The following is a 17,866-nucleotide window of genomic DNA, read 5'->3' as shown; positions in this document are numbered from 1 at the left end:
CAATAACAAGAAATCTGATTGGTCAGAATGGGTAGGGAGCGTCCTGAGTTGCGTGGGTAGGGGGAAAAAAAAAGATGGCGGACCTTTAGAGCGGCGCTGCGGCGTGAAGATGTCAACCATCATCCCGGATCTGATCGTGTTATTGTGCAATAATTCATCAGAATCATTTACGGTACACTTTAAGAACCAGGATATATATATTTGTATAAAGTTGTAGGTTCGCGTGTGTTTTATTGCATTTGATGTAATTGTTTGAAATATTTTTTTCCTTCTCGTGTCAGGAGTCGAAATAACATGACATCATTTTGTTTTTGTTTTTTTGTTTTTTTTTTATACATTTTAAAGTAAATAGTTTTCTTCCCATCCATTTATCTGAGTATTTAATGTTTACAATTTGTATATTGAAGCAAATATTGTGGCTCTGTTTAATTATTGACCTCGAAAAACTTATTTATTTGTTATTGATTATTATTTTACAAACAGAGGAGGAATTCTTTCGCATTTCTTCAAATTATTATCATAGAGAAATTATTAATAAAAAAAAAAAAAAAAAAAAAGCTGGGGCCAATTTAGCAAACAATTAAATTTATTCTTAATTTATTTCACCGATTACGTATTAAAAATATTATTATTTCTTTATTAATGTATTAAAATCACAGGTAATTAGTGTTTTGCTTTGGTCGCTTTGGCAATGTTTCTGTCGCAAAGTGTGTATCTGTGTGTTTACTAATTTTATTTATTTATTCGATATATTTCTATTACTTATATAAAAACTTAACAATTATATGTAGAAATAAAAACATTTATATTGTGGAAATTAACAACAGTAATTAAATAATACACACAGAAATCATATAAATAGTAATATTTTTTCTAATATTTTGTCTCGGGTTGCTGAGGACTGTGCCAATAATGTACTAAGTACTGCAATACTAATATAATATAATATTTATATATATATATATATATATATAGTGTGTGTGTGTGTGTGTGTGTGTGTATTCTTTCATTTATTTCTTCACCCAATCAAATTCTTTCTTCTTTCCATTCTTCTGCACTTCATAATTCGTTCCATAGAGCCTTCTTTCCTTTTGTACGTCCTTCCTTTTCTCTATACGTTTTACTTTGTATATCCGCCTGTAGTGCGTACATGTGACACGCAGGCGCGTTCGGTCTCGCACTCCTTCACGACTCGCATGGAAAACCCGGGAGAAGCCTGGAGCCAAGAAATATCATCTGTGCAATTATACACACACGATCACACGTTGCTTTACGACCCGTGTCCCCGCTTGCCTTTCCGTTCACTGTTCTTGGCGGTCTGAGGAAACCGGGCAACCCTGAGGAAACCCTGACAGTCTCGGAGCGAGGAGGATGTTTTGAAGATCGAATCCGTCCCATCTTCAAAGACATCTTGCCTCCTTCTACACGGTGGTGCGTCGAAATGGAGCATTTTGGAACTAGGACTTGGCGACCCTGGTGTCAGTGATTTGTTTGAAACCAGTGTGAGCTCGTTTCAAAGCCCCCTGCCATTAGAGATTACAGTGGAGAGGAGCAGTGAGGATGAGCAGTGGGGAGGAGCAGTGGAACGGTGGAGAGCGTTTATAAGAATGGTGATTGTTTGAGTGCCGCACAAAGAGAATTTCAACGTCGTTACCAGTTAGGACGTCATGATCGTGTCCCGTCTGCTCGTTTCGAATGAACAGGTTAAAAAAGACGCCCCCAGGTGGTGTTGAACTGCCGGCACACCAGAGAATATTGGAGGGGTTCCGAGCTGCCGTCGTGAGGAAGCCCTCAACGCTCCATTGGGGACTCGATCCCTAGTTCCAAAATCTCCCGTGTCTCTGTGCCACACTGTGTAGGAGCATCGCAGACGCAATGGGGTGATACCAGTTGGGTCATGTGACTGAGCCATGATACAACAAACTTACCACTGCTTTAACACCCGTGTGTGTGTGGTGTGTGTAAAAAATAAAAAGCAACAAAGGCTGAGCCCCACATCACCTCTACTCTTATAACCTGATCCACTAACAGTCCTAATCATGATATTAAACAACATCTCGCTATAATCATCAGCATCGTCGGGAACGTCGCCTCACGACACTGATCTCCGCTGCGGACGGTGTTTTGCAGGTCAAGCCGGTCACAGGATATGGTGGTGGGCATGCTGACGTCTCCTGACACGCAAACCTCTTCTCCGAGTGTGGAGGAAGACGGAGGGAGTTCCCTCACCGCCCTTCGTCCCGCTCACCACGCCGTCCATCACACCGCAGCTGCTTTTCACCGGTACTGACTTCCATCTTTCCACTTTTTTATTCAGGAAGTTGCTTTTAAATACAATGAAGTAGGAAGTAAATCTGTGTTTATAAACAAATCAGGACATTTCCAAAGTAAAAATCTTCATCTCTACTTTCACTCGCCTGCATGGTTTGTGTACTTCATATGTAATTGCGCTGGATTTATCTATTGGCCTGTTTTTTGGCTGTCGGTTCTGATCCGCATCACTCCGTCCAGCTCCGGTTTGATCCCCACGTTTTTAACCTGCGCTGTGCTCCGTCCCTCAGCTCCGACGTTCCGGGAAGTTCGATGACGGCCAGGATGGACCACAGCGATCGCGCCGAGTTTTCAGAACAGCAGCGAGCGACTTCGGCAGAAAGAAGCAGCACGGTAGAGTTTTATTGTCGTTTCTTTTGGTCTTTTATCATCTTTTTATAATTTTTTTTGGATATAAGCGACAAGTAGCTGTTTTTAATTTGTTTTTGTGAATAGAATAAAGGTGTGCTTTGGGGCCGCTATAATTTAAAACAACTTTCCATCATTTCAAACCCACTTCACAAAGGTGCACTATGTGGCCAAAAGTATTGGGACACCCAGCTGTACATGGTTCTCCTTCAAACTGTAACCTGAAGGTTGGCGTATGGGATGTCCTCGAACATGGTATAAGTAGTAGACCAAACCAGTGCACAAAGCCAGCTCCATGAAGATCTGCTTCACATGGGTTGTGGAAGATCTCCCGTTGTAGAGCTCCAACCCCATTGAGCACCTTCGGGATGAATTAACTGCACCCCAGACCTCCTCACCTTCATCTGGACTTTACTAACACCGCTTTATAGCTGAATGAATCTCCACAACATCTAGTGGAACATCTTCCTAGAAAAGTGGAGCTCATTATAACAAGCGAGTGGGGACTAAAGGTGGAATCTGATGTTTTGAAAAGAAGCACGTCGCAATCTTATGGTTGGGTGTCCACAAACTTTTGGCTGCATAGTGTTTATTCTAATAGGCTTTGATTTGTCAGTGCTGTAAAATTAGTGATGAGTCTTTTTCACACACACACACACACACACACACACACACACACACACACAAGCATTCCTTGCATCATCTCAGTCCTTTTTCTTCTCTGCATCAAACTCGGTCACGTAACAACATGAAGATCGAATCTCTGATTAAACAAATCTATAAATATCCAGATGTTTAGCATGAAGAACAGCTTCACACGCTCTTAGCATCTTCATTTCTCCAAACGTTCAGCTGAAATACTTTACCTCAAAAATGTTCTTCACTAGTTGGAGATTTCTTTCTTGTGACCCAGTTCATCCCAGAGCAGTGACCGAGCAGGTCATTCCATGATAGACATCAGTCCAGACGACCGTCTGCTCTCTAAATAACGCTCACAGATTTTGGACGTCTTCGTCACTTCGATTCCAATGAGCCTGCGTCAGGTCAGGTTAATTCACCTGGAAGAAGTCTCCAATCTTCCCTGCTCCAAAAAAACCCACCCAAACCAAGTTCTTCTCTTGGAGACAAAAATGTCCGGTTTGGACTCCATGGAATTTCCATCCATAGAAACCAATAGATCATATTTCGAAAATGTTCACAATAGTGCACGATATTCTGCACACTACAGAATCCAGGACGATATTCGCGAGAGTCGACTTCCACATGAAGCGTCCTGGGAGCAGATAATTGAAGCTGAACGTATCAGATGAAGAACACCATCGAAGAAAAATCCTCCAGAACCAGTTGCTGTTGTTCACGTTGTTGTGTTTTGTTTTTTCTTATTCTTTCAGGAGAGCCATGAAGACGGAGACGAGAGACGACGCGGACCGTCCGAGTGAGTGCTTTTCTTCAGCTCTTCCGAATGATTCATGTCATTGATGTAGTCTGAACAGAAGGAACGTTTTACAAGCCTAACCCTCATCCAGAGCCACTTAGATTCATCACTTACATTATCGGTTATACAGCTGAGCAATTGAGGGTTAAGGGCCGTGCTCAGGGGCCCAGCAGTGGCAGCTTGGTGGTTTGTGGGAATTGAACCCATGACCTTCGGATCAGAAGTCCAACATCTTATAGTATCGGGGAAGTCGGGATCTGATCCAAAACGAGCTTGTTCCCAAAACCAGGGTCACCAACCAGCAGCTCCAGAATTTTCCACGTTTCAATAATAATATTTTGTGTGTTTTTTATTTTATTTCAGAGACCAAACCACAAGGTCCAGCAAACGCAAGTTGGTGTTAACATCGTTATCTTCGGGGTCACATGACGCGTCCAAAGCGCAGGATTACGAGGACAAAGATCCCGAAAGCCCTCCACCAGCCAAGAGATGGGTAATCGGCCCCATCTTCCAGTCCTTCAAATCTAAGATGGCGAGCTTCGCCGAGATCGTCATGAGCCCCGTGCGGCTCTTCAAACCCAGCGAGTTTCCGGCCGAGTCGAACTCCGAAGCGCACGAGGACCGAGAGGAGGTCGAGACAGACGACAAAAAACACGTGTTTTTAGAAAAGAAGAAAAAACTCACCCCATTGAGAAAGTTGGAAGTCGTCCAGAGATTGAGATTTGACACGGATTTGAGCAACGCAAGCGATTCGGAGCAGAACAAAGTGGCGGGCTCACAGAACCGATCAGAACGTCGAGGAGACTCGATCTCTGAGGACGCCGCGTCTTTTGGGTCGTTAAATTCTCCGAGTGAGACCAGCGAAAATGTCAGTTCTGATAAATCGGGGCAGAAGTTAATCGTTTTGTGCGAACAAATGACTACGGACGAGTTAAAAAAGCACACGAAGAAAAAATACCACCCTCAGGGTCAGACTTTGAAAAAATCGAGGCTTCCGACACCTGCAGTCGGACAGACGATTGGACCGAAGAGACGTGAACTGGTAGTGATGGTCAAAAGAGCAGGAACGGAAGGCACAATTGGAACGGGGGGTCCGGCAGAATCTCCAAAGCTCATGACGTTGGAGAACCCGGCGCTGGTCCAGACGGGGAAACGGAGAAGGGTTCAGGTTTCCGGCGAGTCTTTTAGTAGCACATGTAATACTGGAGATGTTCAAAGCTCTTGTAATTCCTCAGAAAGAGAGAAAAAAGGTCTGCCCAGAATTCGAATTAAAAAGGAGAAAGGTGTGAAAAGTTCCTCGATCGAGCTCATGGGCCCGAATGTGACGAGCGATTCTACACCACTAGAAGGTCCTTCACCGTCAGGATCCGTGACGTGGACCAGTTCCCGAGCGACAAGACAGCGGAAGAACCGAGAACGGGAGAAATCTGCTGATCCGGCAGAGCTTTTAAGTTCAAGCAGCAGAACTTCCGAATTAAAACGAGTGCGAAGGAACGATCTCCGTCAAACGAGGCACAAATCAAAGACCAAAAAAAATACCAGAAGTAAAAAAAACACGGATCCGTTTGAAGACCAAGGGATGTCCATGTCCCTCACCCTGAAGGTTGGATCAGGCGTGGATGAAGGAATGGAAACAAGCTCGATCATGACCTGTAAAAGAATGATAAAGAGCAGGAATGCAGAAGATGAGCATGTCGTGCTAACGGACGCTTTGCGTCCATCCAGAACGACACCCGAGGACCTCTTTGGTACGGAAGACGACCAGTCAGCAGACTATGGACCCCTCGAGAAAAAGTGGTTAGTGTGTTTAGACCGAGGAGAAAAACAAGATGAATTGGAACAGGAAGAACTGTGTTTTACATCCATCAGGTGCAGCACGAACCCACTCAAACGTAGCCTCTCCTGCCCAGACATCTCGCTGCAGCGTGCTAGCGATGTTGCCCCTTCTGCCCCTTTTATCGACGACAAAACCCTTTGTTACCCCCCTTCCCCCCCGAAAAGGGCGCCCGATTCGACCGCGACCGCTCCCTCTCCGGTCAAACGGACTCGCAGACACACCGTGTGCAGCGTGGAAATTGAGCGCGAGATCGCCCCCTTGTGTCTCCGAAAGGAAGTTTACCCGGCATGGGGGAGCAAGCCCGGTTATTCGCACCCACACTCCCCTTCGAAATCCTTGTCGTCCCTGATTTCCCGCTTTCTATCGAGCCCGCTGGCATTCCGCTCAACGAAATCGAGCCGAGGCCACGCCGACGACAGCGGACACGCCGCCGGCAGAAGCGACCTCGGCATCGCCTCGTCCTCTTCTCCTTCGCCTTTTTCCAGCTCCGCGGGCGAATCGGCTTTCTTCAGCGATGCTCCTCACACACCCGGGAAGGCGTCCGTGTCCTCACGATGCAGGTAATCTGACACTGTGTAATCATTTGACAAGAAAGTGAATATGTCGAACAGATGAACATCCTTCTGGGTTTTCTCTTTCCTAGTGGGTTTGATTCCATATCCATGGAGGCTCCGGAAGCTGTGATTCAGCAGGGGGGTGAAGGAAACCAGCGATCCTCACTCGTCTCCGAGGAGAAAGCTTTGTCCGACTCGGAGATCAAGGTGCTCCTTCTTAGTCATTTATTATTATAAGTATACACTATCACCAAAAAGGTTTGTGTACAATTCACCACTGGACGGATATGTGCTCCTTTATGAAGATCCCGTTCCATACTTGGTCTCCATTTGCTCTTATAATATCCTCCACTCTCCTGGGAAAATGTTCCACTAGATTTTGTGGAGATTTGCGTTTCCTCAGCCGCAAGGAATATGCATCGAGAGGCAGAGCTCTATAGTTGAAACAGGTTTGGGTAGAGGAGGGAAAATTCAATGCTACTGCATCTAAAAACGTCCGATACAATTGTGTGCCTCCAACTTTGTGAGAACAGTTTGGGGAAGAACCACATTAGAAACTCACTTACCAATCTTATGGTCAAATTTTTGTCCTTATAGTGTATAATGTTAATACGAGGTGGTGTCAAAAAAGTTTCGAGACTCGCTCTCAGCGCTCCCTGTGACTGTGCGTGCAGCCTTGTGCTGCCATCTGTTGGTGTGTAACAAAACTTGTCTCAAAGTTTTCGATACCACCTCGTATTAACTACGTTGTTTTATTTACGTTAATGAAGGGTTTAAACGTGTCGTCGTCCTTACGTCGGTGTATTTTAATACTTTTTTTTTTTCAGCCCGACAGCAAGCAAGTGGAACGGCGAAAAGTGTCCTCAATTCGCATCCGTAAAACTCTCCCCAAACCACAGTATAATCTGACTCCCATGGGGCTTCCCAAAGCAGTCAGGTCGGTTTCTGATAGCTTCTGGCACACGTGTGTGTGTGTGTGTGTGTGTGTGTGTGTGTATGTGTGTGTGTGTGTGTGTGTGTTTGCGCGCATGTAAAAAAACATGTAAACATATTTTCCAGGATAAAGAAGAAAGTTTTTAGCGTGGAGGAAATCTACACCAACAAAAACTTCAGCAAACCTCCAGAAGGGTGAGCTAATGAGCACAGGAAATCCGACAACATTTACGCACAGGCAGTAAAACAGACCCCGCATGTTGTATTCCAATTGTGACTCCGCCCACTGCGCTGCGATTGGCTAGAAGTCATTGAAATTTTGAAAGAGCGACCTGGTTGTAGTTTCTGTCAATGTCATTTCATTTAATGCCTTTGCTCGGCGGTATTGTAAGGTCATGAGTTTAAATCCCAGCGACGCTAAGCTGCCTCTAATGGGCCCTTGAGCAAGGCCCTTAACCTCATAGATGCTCAGTTGTATGCATAAATAAATGTAAGTCACTCTGGATATGGGCGCCTGCTGAAATTATATAAACGTAATCAAATGGCGTACAACATAAAACATTTTTTAGACTCGGATTCACATTCAGGTTCTATTGTGTTACTCTGTTTGTTTAGTGCATTTGTTTTGGCCTCAACACTGCTGTTTTAGTGACCATTTGTCCTTGACTCTCACACACACACACACACACACACACACACACACACACACATACCCACATGTTAAGATTTTCTGTTTATTTTTCAACGCACCAGTCTATAGTTCAAAGAAAACTATTATAACAACACAGGTTGGGGAATTGAAACGCTCCCTTCCAACCAGTTTCTACCGGTTAATTGTGATCTTAAGTTCACTTGCAGGTGCAGCTCCTGATTGGTTGGAATGAATACGTGCAGCCTGTAGGGTCAGTTCTCAGCGATACAAATTAGACACAATCGATCTGAAGCTTTACTTGTGTTTTGTTTTTTCTAATGGTAAGGTTGTGAGTACATGTGAAAGAACAAATGCTGTAAGGCAAAAACAAATTCAAATCTTTTTTTTATTTATTAATTTTTTTGTTATTACATTTTTTAAGCAATTGTACAGCGCAGGAAACGAGTACTAAGCTAAACGCAGTCAGTATTCAAAGTACAGAATTGAAAAATAATAATAATTTGGTAAGACTGTATATTAGAGGTTGACTGATAGCGGATTTTTACCGATTCTAGTAGTTGAGTTGGATTTAAACTGAATACTGGAAAAAATCCAAACAATTACATTTCTTTTCCTTTTTTTTAATGCTCTGGCCTTCGTGAAGCCATTTAAAGATTTTAAGCACGACTGTTTGGATTTTTATATAAAATGGTTTAAGTTTTACAGTAAGATTCCATTAGTATCATTAACTGAAGTTAATAAACGATCTAGAAGTTTTTTAATTGCAAAATTTACGAATACATTTTTAAATTAGGTTAATTTCCATTTTATTTGTTAACTTTAGTTAATACACTTTGAACCAACCTGAACGAGGTACATCGCAAAGTCTTGCGTCAAAAACGACCAGCACAGGGCGTCGGCGAGTCGCCTCTAGAGGCCGCTCTCGTATTGTAAAATGAGTGCGGAACCTTCTCAGATGCTCCAGCAACCTGGAAAAACTATTGTTATGGATTTTTGTCTATAGTTCCAGCGATCAAATATCAGTGCTGATTAATCACCAAAACCCATGAATCGGTCGACCTCTACTATATATTCATACCTTTGTCAGTGTGAACAGTTGATTGTGAAGGGCTGGAAGGTGTTTGTTCAGAGCGTTGAACACGCAGGTTGTTTGCGTCTTTTGAGTCAGCGTTTAACACGCGTATTAATATGGTCAACTGTACGTTTTATTTCATTTTATAGTAATTACAACTGTTTTTGCAGTGCAGTAAATCCGATAAAATGTCTTTGCCTGTTTGTTCTCTCCAGACGCTTAGAGACCATATTCGAAGTCCCTCTCAGCCGGCGAGACGGTTCCCAGTCCCTGATCGGCCCAAAGCGGCTAAAGCGATTCGTCGAGTTTCCAGAACTGGGCGTGGCTAGGAAGCCGAGAAGGCCTCTGGTGGGCGGAGCAGGTGGGGGTGGGGCTCAGAGAAAAGCAGCAGGGAATTCTGGGACGGGAAGAACCCGGCGAGGCAGGGAAGAAGAAGCGGTTCATGTGCAGGACTTTGATTCTCTCCTGTGCTCCAAACTTGACGATTTGGACTTGTGGATGGCGACCGAAGATCTGGTTTATTGAAACCTTCACAGGTTTTGTGTTTTGTTTTTTTTTGTTTTTTGTGGGATGAACAGTAATGTACGTTTTTGTACAGGTGTATTTTGTACAGTTTTAACATGAGGTTTGTTGTTGTTTTTTTTCCCACCACAGCAGTGTACACATGAAAAGAGCACTTAATTACAACAGATTTTCTATTGCAAATTTACCTTCAGATTAATTCTCTACATCAGATTATACACTGTTCTGTCTCTCACAGGCTCGTGCTTTTTACTAGCAGCTTGTGACCCATCTGCAGCGACGCAAACACAAGAACTGCTCGCTTATTCACACCATCAAAGGCGAAAGAGCTTCGTTGCTAGGCAACAGGAAAGATAGCTGGAATTCGGCGAGGGAGCGTCCGCTTCGAAAATTGATTAACGCCACAAAAGCGAGTTGTTTACACGCAAACTCGACTTCATTGCTTTCCGTTCGCCGGCTCCTTTCGTGAAAAGTTTTAACGTTTAATACAGTTGTAACAATAAATATTTATATTTTTCAGTGCACATTTGCCAAACACTTTATTTGGAATTCATGCTGAGGAGGATCCAGTTTTTTTTCCAAAACGAGAGAGACGACATGTCCATCAGGTCACACTTTACACACAAAGGCAAAATAAAAAGAATAAATCGAGTCATGAGGCTGCCTAAAAAGTTCACTCGGTCTCTCAGGGTACTTGTGTGGGTTTTTTTTTTTTTGTTTTTTTTTTTTCTGTAGCCTTGTATTTGTATATAGTAAAACGACGGTATACTGTTATTTTCCTGGTCATTAGGTTTTTTTCTTTTTATAGAAACACAAAATCACAATTTGTCCATTTTGCAGTCGTTTATTTCTTGTTTTTTATGTTAAATAATAAATACAAAACTATAACTCACTTATCAGTGCATCCGTCCTGTATGATAGAGAAACAGGTAAAGGTGTTGTTGTTTTTTCTTTCTTCCTTTTTTTCCATGTAATACTTATTTTTTTTTTTTTATGTTTATACTTATTAATTCAAACATTTGCTTGTAAACAGTTGAAAAGTTTTTTAATGTTCAGGATATAAATGTATAAAAAAGAAAAAAGAAAATGTACAACAGTAGCTGTGATAATACAGTGCCGTAACATAAACGTAACACAATCCTGTGCTTGTTGTTGGAGGAGGTGAACAACCGGCTCGTCTCAAAAACCGCTCACCTAATACCTAATACAACAAAAAAAAAAAGAGGTCGGCTGAATCAAAGGTTTTTGCCAATAAATTGGCACAGACATTCTGCAAAAATCCACACCGGTAGTTTTTCCTGGTGGCGTCTGAGCAGGTCCTCTGTAATATACAGTGCGAGAGCGGCCACTAGAGGCGAATCACTGACACCACGTGCTGTACCTAATTCATGTTAGTTCAAAGTGCATTAACTAAAGTTAAAATATAAAATGAAAATTAATTTAAAATGTATTAGTAAATATTTAACAAACAATAAATATAACTTAAATCATTTAACTTCAGTTAGTTACAAATGTAACCTCGCTGTAAATCGTTGCCATTTAATTTAAATTTAAACTGTCGTGCTTGAAATTGATCTCTTTAAATCACTAAACAGAGGCCAGAGCATTAAATTTATTTAAATTTTATTTTAATAATGTTACAGCTATAATTAATCGGTTATTGGCAAGTACGATCCATCCTTACTATTGGTCGACCTCTACGTGACAAACCGCGGCGTACAGGAAGTACGAAGACGAGCTTTAATGAACCTGTCTGAATCTCTATTGTAACAGATGAACACACACACACACACACAAAAAAAAAAAGCAATAGTTAACAAAAAACAAACATTTGTTCATAGATTTGAATACACACACTTCCTGTAATGCTTAAAACGTGTAAAAAAAAAAAAAAAAAAAAAGAATTAGTAAATATCGAACCATTTCATTGTTAATGAGAAAAGGTCACACAATTAAAAAAGAGCAAGTTTGAGGTTCTTGTGAACCGTCCGTGATGAGCTTTTCATGTCCAAAAGTTCCTAAAGACGTCTCTGAGGAACAGCTTATAGGTTATTTTAATGATTATTTTCGAGGTTTCCGTGACTTGACGGTGTTTTGGAGAAGTTTTATTTCTAATGCACTTCATGTTGTCTTTCGACGTTTCTGTTCGTAGTTGTGGATCATCTATGCATCATTTCATTGGTTTTCCACACTGTGTTATTCATTCTTTTTGAAACGCCAGATCTCTGTGTCTTGCTTGTTTAGAGTTCTTGGAGATGATCGGCCATCTTCAGCGTTCTTGGTCGACCACTAGGTGGTAGAGGCATAATGATTCTACGTTGTCAGCGTATCCGTCGTCCATCCATCAGATTTTTCTAAAAGTGCTTGTAATGCTCATGCGAGTGGTTGCATGTTTGAGGATGTGTAAAGAATGTGGTTTCTTCTGATTTTCGAATTTTGGTGCAATAAGTTACATTTATGGCTTTTTTCAGAGTCCAGAGCCGTACAGTTAATACATAATCAATACATCTGAACAGGTGAGGGATAGGGTCCTTGCTCAAGGGCCCGACTTTGTGGTCCAAGTGCTTGACAGGTTTTATCCACTTTGGTCCTTTTTTTTTTTTTTTTTTTTTTTATTAAGGTTTAAGCAGCATCAAACATTCTCAGGTCTCTGTTTCCGCTGATTGGAGAGTTTTGGTGTCTCTGTGTCTTTGGAGCTTCATGTTTTTTTTTTTTTTTTAAGGTCCATGAGTAATTTTTTGGGGGCTCAGATGTCACTTTGTCCTTCTGTGTTTCAGTCGTACAATGTTAACAAGTACGACAGCAGTCCCACCAGCGGTGGGGTGAGAAAAATGAGAAGCCACCATGCGACAATGGCTCCTATTCCCCATTTTAGAGCCTTTTGAGAATATTCTTTGGCTTTTGTTGACGTTGCCCCGAGACTCCTCTTGTTGCACTCCCGAGTCTGAGAAGGAGAAAGAAGACATTGGAGGTAAGAATTTTTTTAAGTCAAACTTTATTACAGTAAAGAAACACGGTAAAGTCACATGAACATCACAGCATAGTGAAATTCTTTCTGATTTCTCAGGGGCAGTTTGACCTTCCAATCAGTAACTCGGAGCCTTGACCATTAAGCTCCTGCTGTATAAGTGTGTTCGGAGCGTTTTCCTGAATTGTTATATAGTGTGTGTGTATAGTATAGAATTATATAATTTGCTTTTAAAAACAAGTGCTCAAATTTGCTAAAAAAAAAAAAAAAAATTATAAAACAAATTAGATAAGAAGTAAAACCGAGTCTATTACAGAGCACGATTTTTTTTTTATAAAAATTGAAGATAAAGATAAGATTTGCTGAGTTTTTTCCTCTCAAATGCCCCCCTGAGCTGCAATCTAATTGGTTTGGAAGTAAAAAAAAAAAGCTTACTTCGGAAAAACAAATGAACTACATTTACATTTACTGCATTTTGCAGACGCATTTCCAACATGTCAAGTCGAGTGAGTTTTACTGTCATTTCAGCCAAAAACATCAGATACAGTACATGAGGAATCAACACAACGTTGCCCCAGGACAAGTTGTTTCCGGGGTAGAAAACAACAAAAAAACGCAAGAGAACGAGACGGTAAACACGGTGATGGTGCAGCACTGAGCAGTACAGTAGATGTGTGTTTGGTGTAAATAAATTTCCCATATAAAAATAAATACTGAGCATGAAAATATTGGTGGTTTAGCTTTTTTGCATTGACTTTAAAAAAGTGCATCGAATGAAAGCAGGCGTTTGTATTGCGACGTATAGTTTTACCATAGTTACATCAGTCAAAAAATTTCTCAAGAAAGTGACCGATATTTTATATGTAGATCGTTTTCTCGCCGCTGAACTGTTTCTCGAGCGCGTTCTCTCAGCACCGCTGCTGCTACGTGAATACGACGTGTCCTGAGAGTCACATACAATACAGATTAACATGGCAGAGGTAGAGCTGTGCCTGGCATCATTTTTATCATTTTTTATTTTTTTTGGGCCTGTGTGTGAAGGGGCCACGCGCTAGAAGTCAGAAGGCGCTTAAGTAAATTGATGACTTTCTGTTTGTCCGAACCAAAGAAATAAAATCAAACTGTTCTGGTTCGGTTCTGGTCGGTACCATATTGAATTGCAGAGCATCATATTTTTTCACTGGATCGAATCGGGTGAATTGAATCGTATTGTATTGCACAGGAGCATCATCCAGAACAGTAGCGTAAAGATGTGTGTGTGTGTGAGTGTGTGTTTTACCTTAATAGAGTAAATAAGCGAGACGATGCCGAGGCAGGACAGGCCACATAGGATGCTACAGATGGCCAGCTTCCTGTGGTCTTTCACCTTGAGGCGGTGATCACAAGGGCCGTGTTCCACATCTTCCGATTTGGTCGTATCGGTAAGCGGAGTGCCGTTGTTTGGTTCGTGGTTAAGCATTTTTGTCCTGCAAATGCAAACTGAAACAACAAAAACGACATCACAAGTTGCACGACTGAGTCATATCATGTCTCTGTGATGAGGTTTCTCCTCGCAGTTTCGTTTTTGTCTTCGCATAACATCCTCCTGTTTTTTTCATTCACACACATACATACACAGTTTCAGGATAACATCTGTGTTTACTTTTTATTTTGGAAAAAAAAACATTATATAACCAACCACCAACATTGTGTTTCAGTCTGGAGCTGGTAATAAACTAGATTTTATCTCTGGAAGGAGTTCCAACAGCATGTTTAGGTTTTTAAGAGGAATTGAAAGTACAGGAAATGTTTTTACAGAGAGGAAATGGGGTAAAAGCCGCTCGCGAAACTTCTTGAACTAAAAATAAACATTTTTTTTGTTAAAAAGGAACGAATTTAGAGAGAAATGTACAGGAAACATGAAAAACCATGAATCTGCTTATCAGTGAAATATCTCAGGGATTATTGAGACTGTAAAAATGGAGAGACATGGAAAAACAGCTATACAAAGATACATATGATCTATACAAACACAATACGTGTGCAATATGTACTGCATATATACAGTGGTGTGAAAAAGTGTTTGCCCCCTTCCTGATTTCTTAGTTTTTTTGCATGTTTGTCACGTTTCAGATCATCAAACTAATTTAAATATTAGTAAAGGGAACACAAGTGAACACAACATGCAGTTTTTAAATGATGGTTTTTATAATTGAGGGAAAACAAAATCCAAATCTACATGGCCGCATGTGAAAAAGTGTTTGCCCCCCCTGTTAAAACTGTGGTTTTAACTGTGGTTTAGAGTTAAATTTCTCTCGCCACATCCAGGCCTGATTACTGCCACAGCTGTTTACAATCAAGAAATCTCTTAAATAGGACCTGCCTGATTAAGTGAATGGAAATGGAAATGGACACACCTTCATAACTGAGACGGTGCACAGTGAGGTTAAACCTGAAGCACAAATTCGTATTCTTTTTTTTTTTTGTCTTTGTTTTTTTTTTTTTTTATTGCATTGATTGAAATTTGTGTGATTTGTGTGTTCTCATGGCAACGCTGCTGTTACGGCCAATATGATGTATCGCAACACTCCAGAGACCGGGGCGTGTCCTGTGAGTCGCATAGAATACAGATTAACATGGCAGAGGTAGAGCTGCAGCCACAACAGGATAAGAATGCCTTTTCTTTTTTTTTTCTTTTTTACTTTAGAATTAAAGCTGAAAGTTTGCATTGGTCTTAAATGATGTCACAATCACACGGTTTTAAATCCATTGTGTGAAAGCAGTACGAAAAATATATAAACGTCTAATATGTGGGTGGAGATAAAAAAGAACACCGTAGACAATAAGGAATGACCTGGATGATCAGAATGGCATGTGCCTTGGGTGCTACTCCTTTTTTGTGTGTGTGTGTGTGTGTGTGTGTGTGTGTGTGTGTGTGTGTGTGTGTGTGTGTGTGTGTGTGTGTGTGTAAGAGCAGTAAAAGCCTGATGATCAGGAAAAACCGCACCGCGAGTCAACGAAGATTCGCTTCAACAGAACAAAACTGTACAGAGAACTCCAGTTACACACACACACACACACACACACACACACACACACACACACACACACACACACACACATGCAGAGGCTGTGACATACTTCTACTGTAACACAATTAGTTTACCTCAGATTCACCTTTCTGTTTATGCACACAGAGACACACTGAGGTAGAGATGGATAGAGAAGCAGACAGAGGGAGGGGGAGACGAGGAAAGATCGAAAGAGACTGAAAGAAAGAGACAGAGTTTGGGAGACAGACAGACAAAGAGAGGAAGATTCTGAAAAGAGGGAGATTTTGGGAGACAGACAGATAAAGAGAGGGAGATTCTGGGAGACAAACAGATGAAGAGAGGGAGATTCTGGGAGACAGACCGAGAGAGGGAGAGAGTCTGGAAGACAGACGGATGAAGAGAGGGAGATTCTGGGAGACAGACAGATGAAGAGAAGGAGATTCTGGGAGACAGACAGAGAGAGGGAGAGTCTGGGAGACAGACAGACAGAGAGAGGGAGAGTCTGGAAGACAGACGGATGAAGAGAGGGAGATTAGGGAAGACAGACAGATGAAGAGAGGGAGAGTCTGGGAGACAGACAGACAGACAGACAGACAGACAGACAGACAGACAGACAGACAGACAGACAGAGAGAGGGAGAGTCTGAGAGACAGACGGATGAAGAGAGAGAGATTCTGGAAGAGAGACGGATGAAGAGAGGGAGATTCTGGAAGACAGACGAATGAAGAGAGGGAGATTCTGGGAGACAGACAGAGAGAGGGACATTCTGGGAGACGGACAGATGAAGAGAGGGAGATTCTGGGCTACAGACAGATGAAGAGAGGGAGAGAGTCTGGGAGACAGACAGATGAAGAGAGGGAGAGTCTGGGAGACAGACAGATGAAGAGAGGGAGATTCTGGGAGACAGACGGATGAAGAGAGGGAGATTCTGGGAGACAAACAGATGAAGAGAGGGAGATTCTGGGAGACAGACAGATGAAGAGAGGGAGAGAGTCTGGGAGACAGACAGATGAAGAGAGGGAGAGAGTCTGGGAGACAGACAGATGAAGAGAGGGAGATTCTGGGAGACAGACAGATGAAGAGAGGGAGAGAGTCTGGGAGACAGACAGATGAAGAGAGGGAGATTCTGGAGGCAGACGGATGAAGAGAGGGAGATTCTGGGAGACAGACAGATGAAGAGAGGGAGATTCTGGGAGACAGACAGATGAAGAGAGGGAGAGTCTGGAAGACAGAGAGAGAGGGAGAGTCTGGGAGACAGACAGACAGACAGAGAGAGGGAGAGTCTGGGAGACAGACAAACAGAGAGAGGGAGATTCTGGGAGACAGACGGATGAAGAGAGGGAGATTCAGGAAGACATATATTTCTTTTCTCTTATTGTTGATACTCGGTGCAGTAGTGTGAGAGAATGAAACTGGATTGAGACAGATGTGGATTTTTTTCTCTTCAATTGTCCATGTTAGAGCTCCAGCACGTCTGAGTTCAGGAGCGGTGATTTAAAGGGAGGAGACATAATTATATGTAAATATTTGTGGTTAGCGCCACCTACATGCATAACCTACATGACTCATTTGCATTTAGCGACACCTACAAACGCAGAGCTTTTACACTGTCAAAAGTTTGTGGACCCCTGACCATAAAATTACTATGTGCTTCTTTCTGAACATCTTATTCCACGTTTAGTCTCCATTTCCTATTATAGAAAAGGCCACGCTTCTGGAAAGATGTTCCACTAGACTTTGTGTGACATTCATTCAGCCACAAGGACAAGTGTGAGTAAAGTCAGGTACTGATCGAGGTGAGGTGAGGAGGCCTGGGGTGCATGATCAACAGGGTTGAGGTCAGTGCTTTATAGCAGGAGATCTTCTACTCCAACCTATGTAAAGGAGATCTTCATGTGCACAGGGGCATTGTCATGCTGGAACAGGTTTGGGTCTCACAGTTCAAGTGAAGAGAAAATAAATCCACGCTACCAAATCCATCCAATACAATTACATACAGTTGTATATAATTGTGTGCCTCCTACTTTGTGCTAACAATTTGGAGATTAAGCACATCTGGCTGGAAAAGGCAGGTGTCCAAAAACGTCTAGACATACAGTGAAATAAAAGTGTATAAATGTATAAGTCGGGATTTGTCATCATACGTATTACATTCATCTGAGCCGCAAATATTATTTGAGAC

At 42.0% G+C, this 17,866-nt stretch overlaps 1 protein-coding gene and 1 long non-coding RNA gene across 2 annotated transcripts in view; one reads left to right on the top strand and one right to left on the bottom strand.

Annotated features, from left to right (window-relative positions):
• Positions 1-17: 17 nt before the first annotated feature.
• On the top strand, positions 18-10,576 carry prr14 (proline rich 14). Its single transcript, XM_083566862.1, has 9 exons — positions 18-172; positions 2,131-2,283; positions 2,562-2,664; positions 4,071-4,114; positions 4,478-6,511; positions 6,595-6,712; positions 7,333-7,442; positions 7,565-7,633; positions 9,378-10,576. The coding sequence occupies exons 2-9, from the start codon at positions 2,150-2,152 to the stop codon at positions 9,685-9,687; spliced, it is 2,922 nt and encodes a 973-aa protein (XP_083422988.1). The 5' UTR covers positions 18-172; positions 2,131-2,149; the 3' UTR covers positions 9,688-10,576.
• The window catches only part of LOC310740386, a 10,259-nt gene continuing 2,901 nt past the window's right edge, over positions 10,509-17,866 (bottom strand). The window contains exons 2-3 of the long non-coding RNA XR_014537623.1: positions 13,932-14,118; positions 10,509-12,628 (exon numbers count right to left, since the gene is read on the bottom strand). This is a non-coding gene — a long non-coding RNA (uncharacterized lncRNA). The remainder of the gene's footprint in view (positions 12,629-13,931; positions 14,119-17,866) is intronic.

This window comes from Silurus aristotelis, assembly GCF_946808225.1.
Source record: "Silurus aristotelis genome assembly, chromosome: 17".
Classification (NCBI taxonomy): domain Eukaryota; kingdom Metazoa; phylum Chordata; class Actinopteri; order Siluriformes; family Siluridae; genus Silurus; species Silurus aristotelis.
This window is presented reverse-complemented; position numbering and strand designations above follow the sequence as displayed.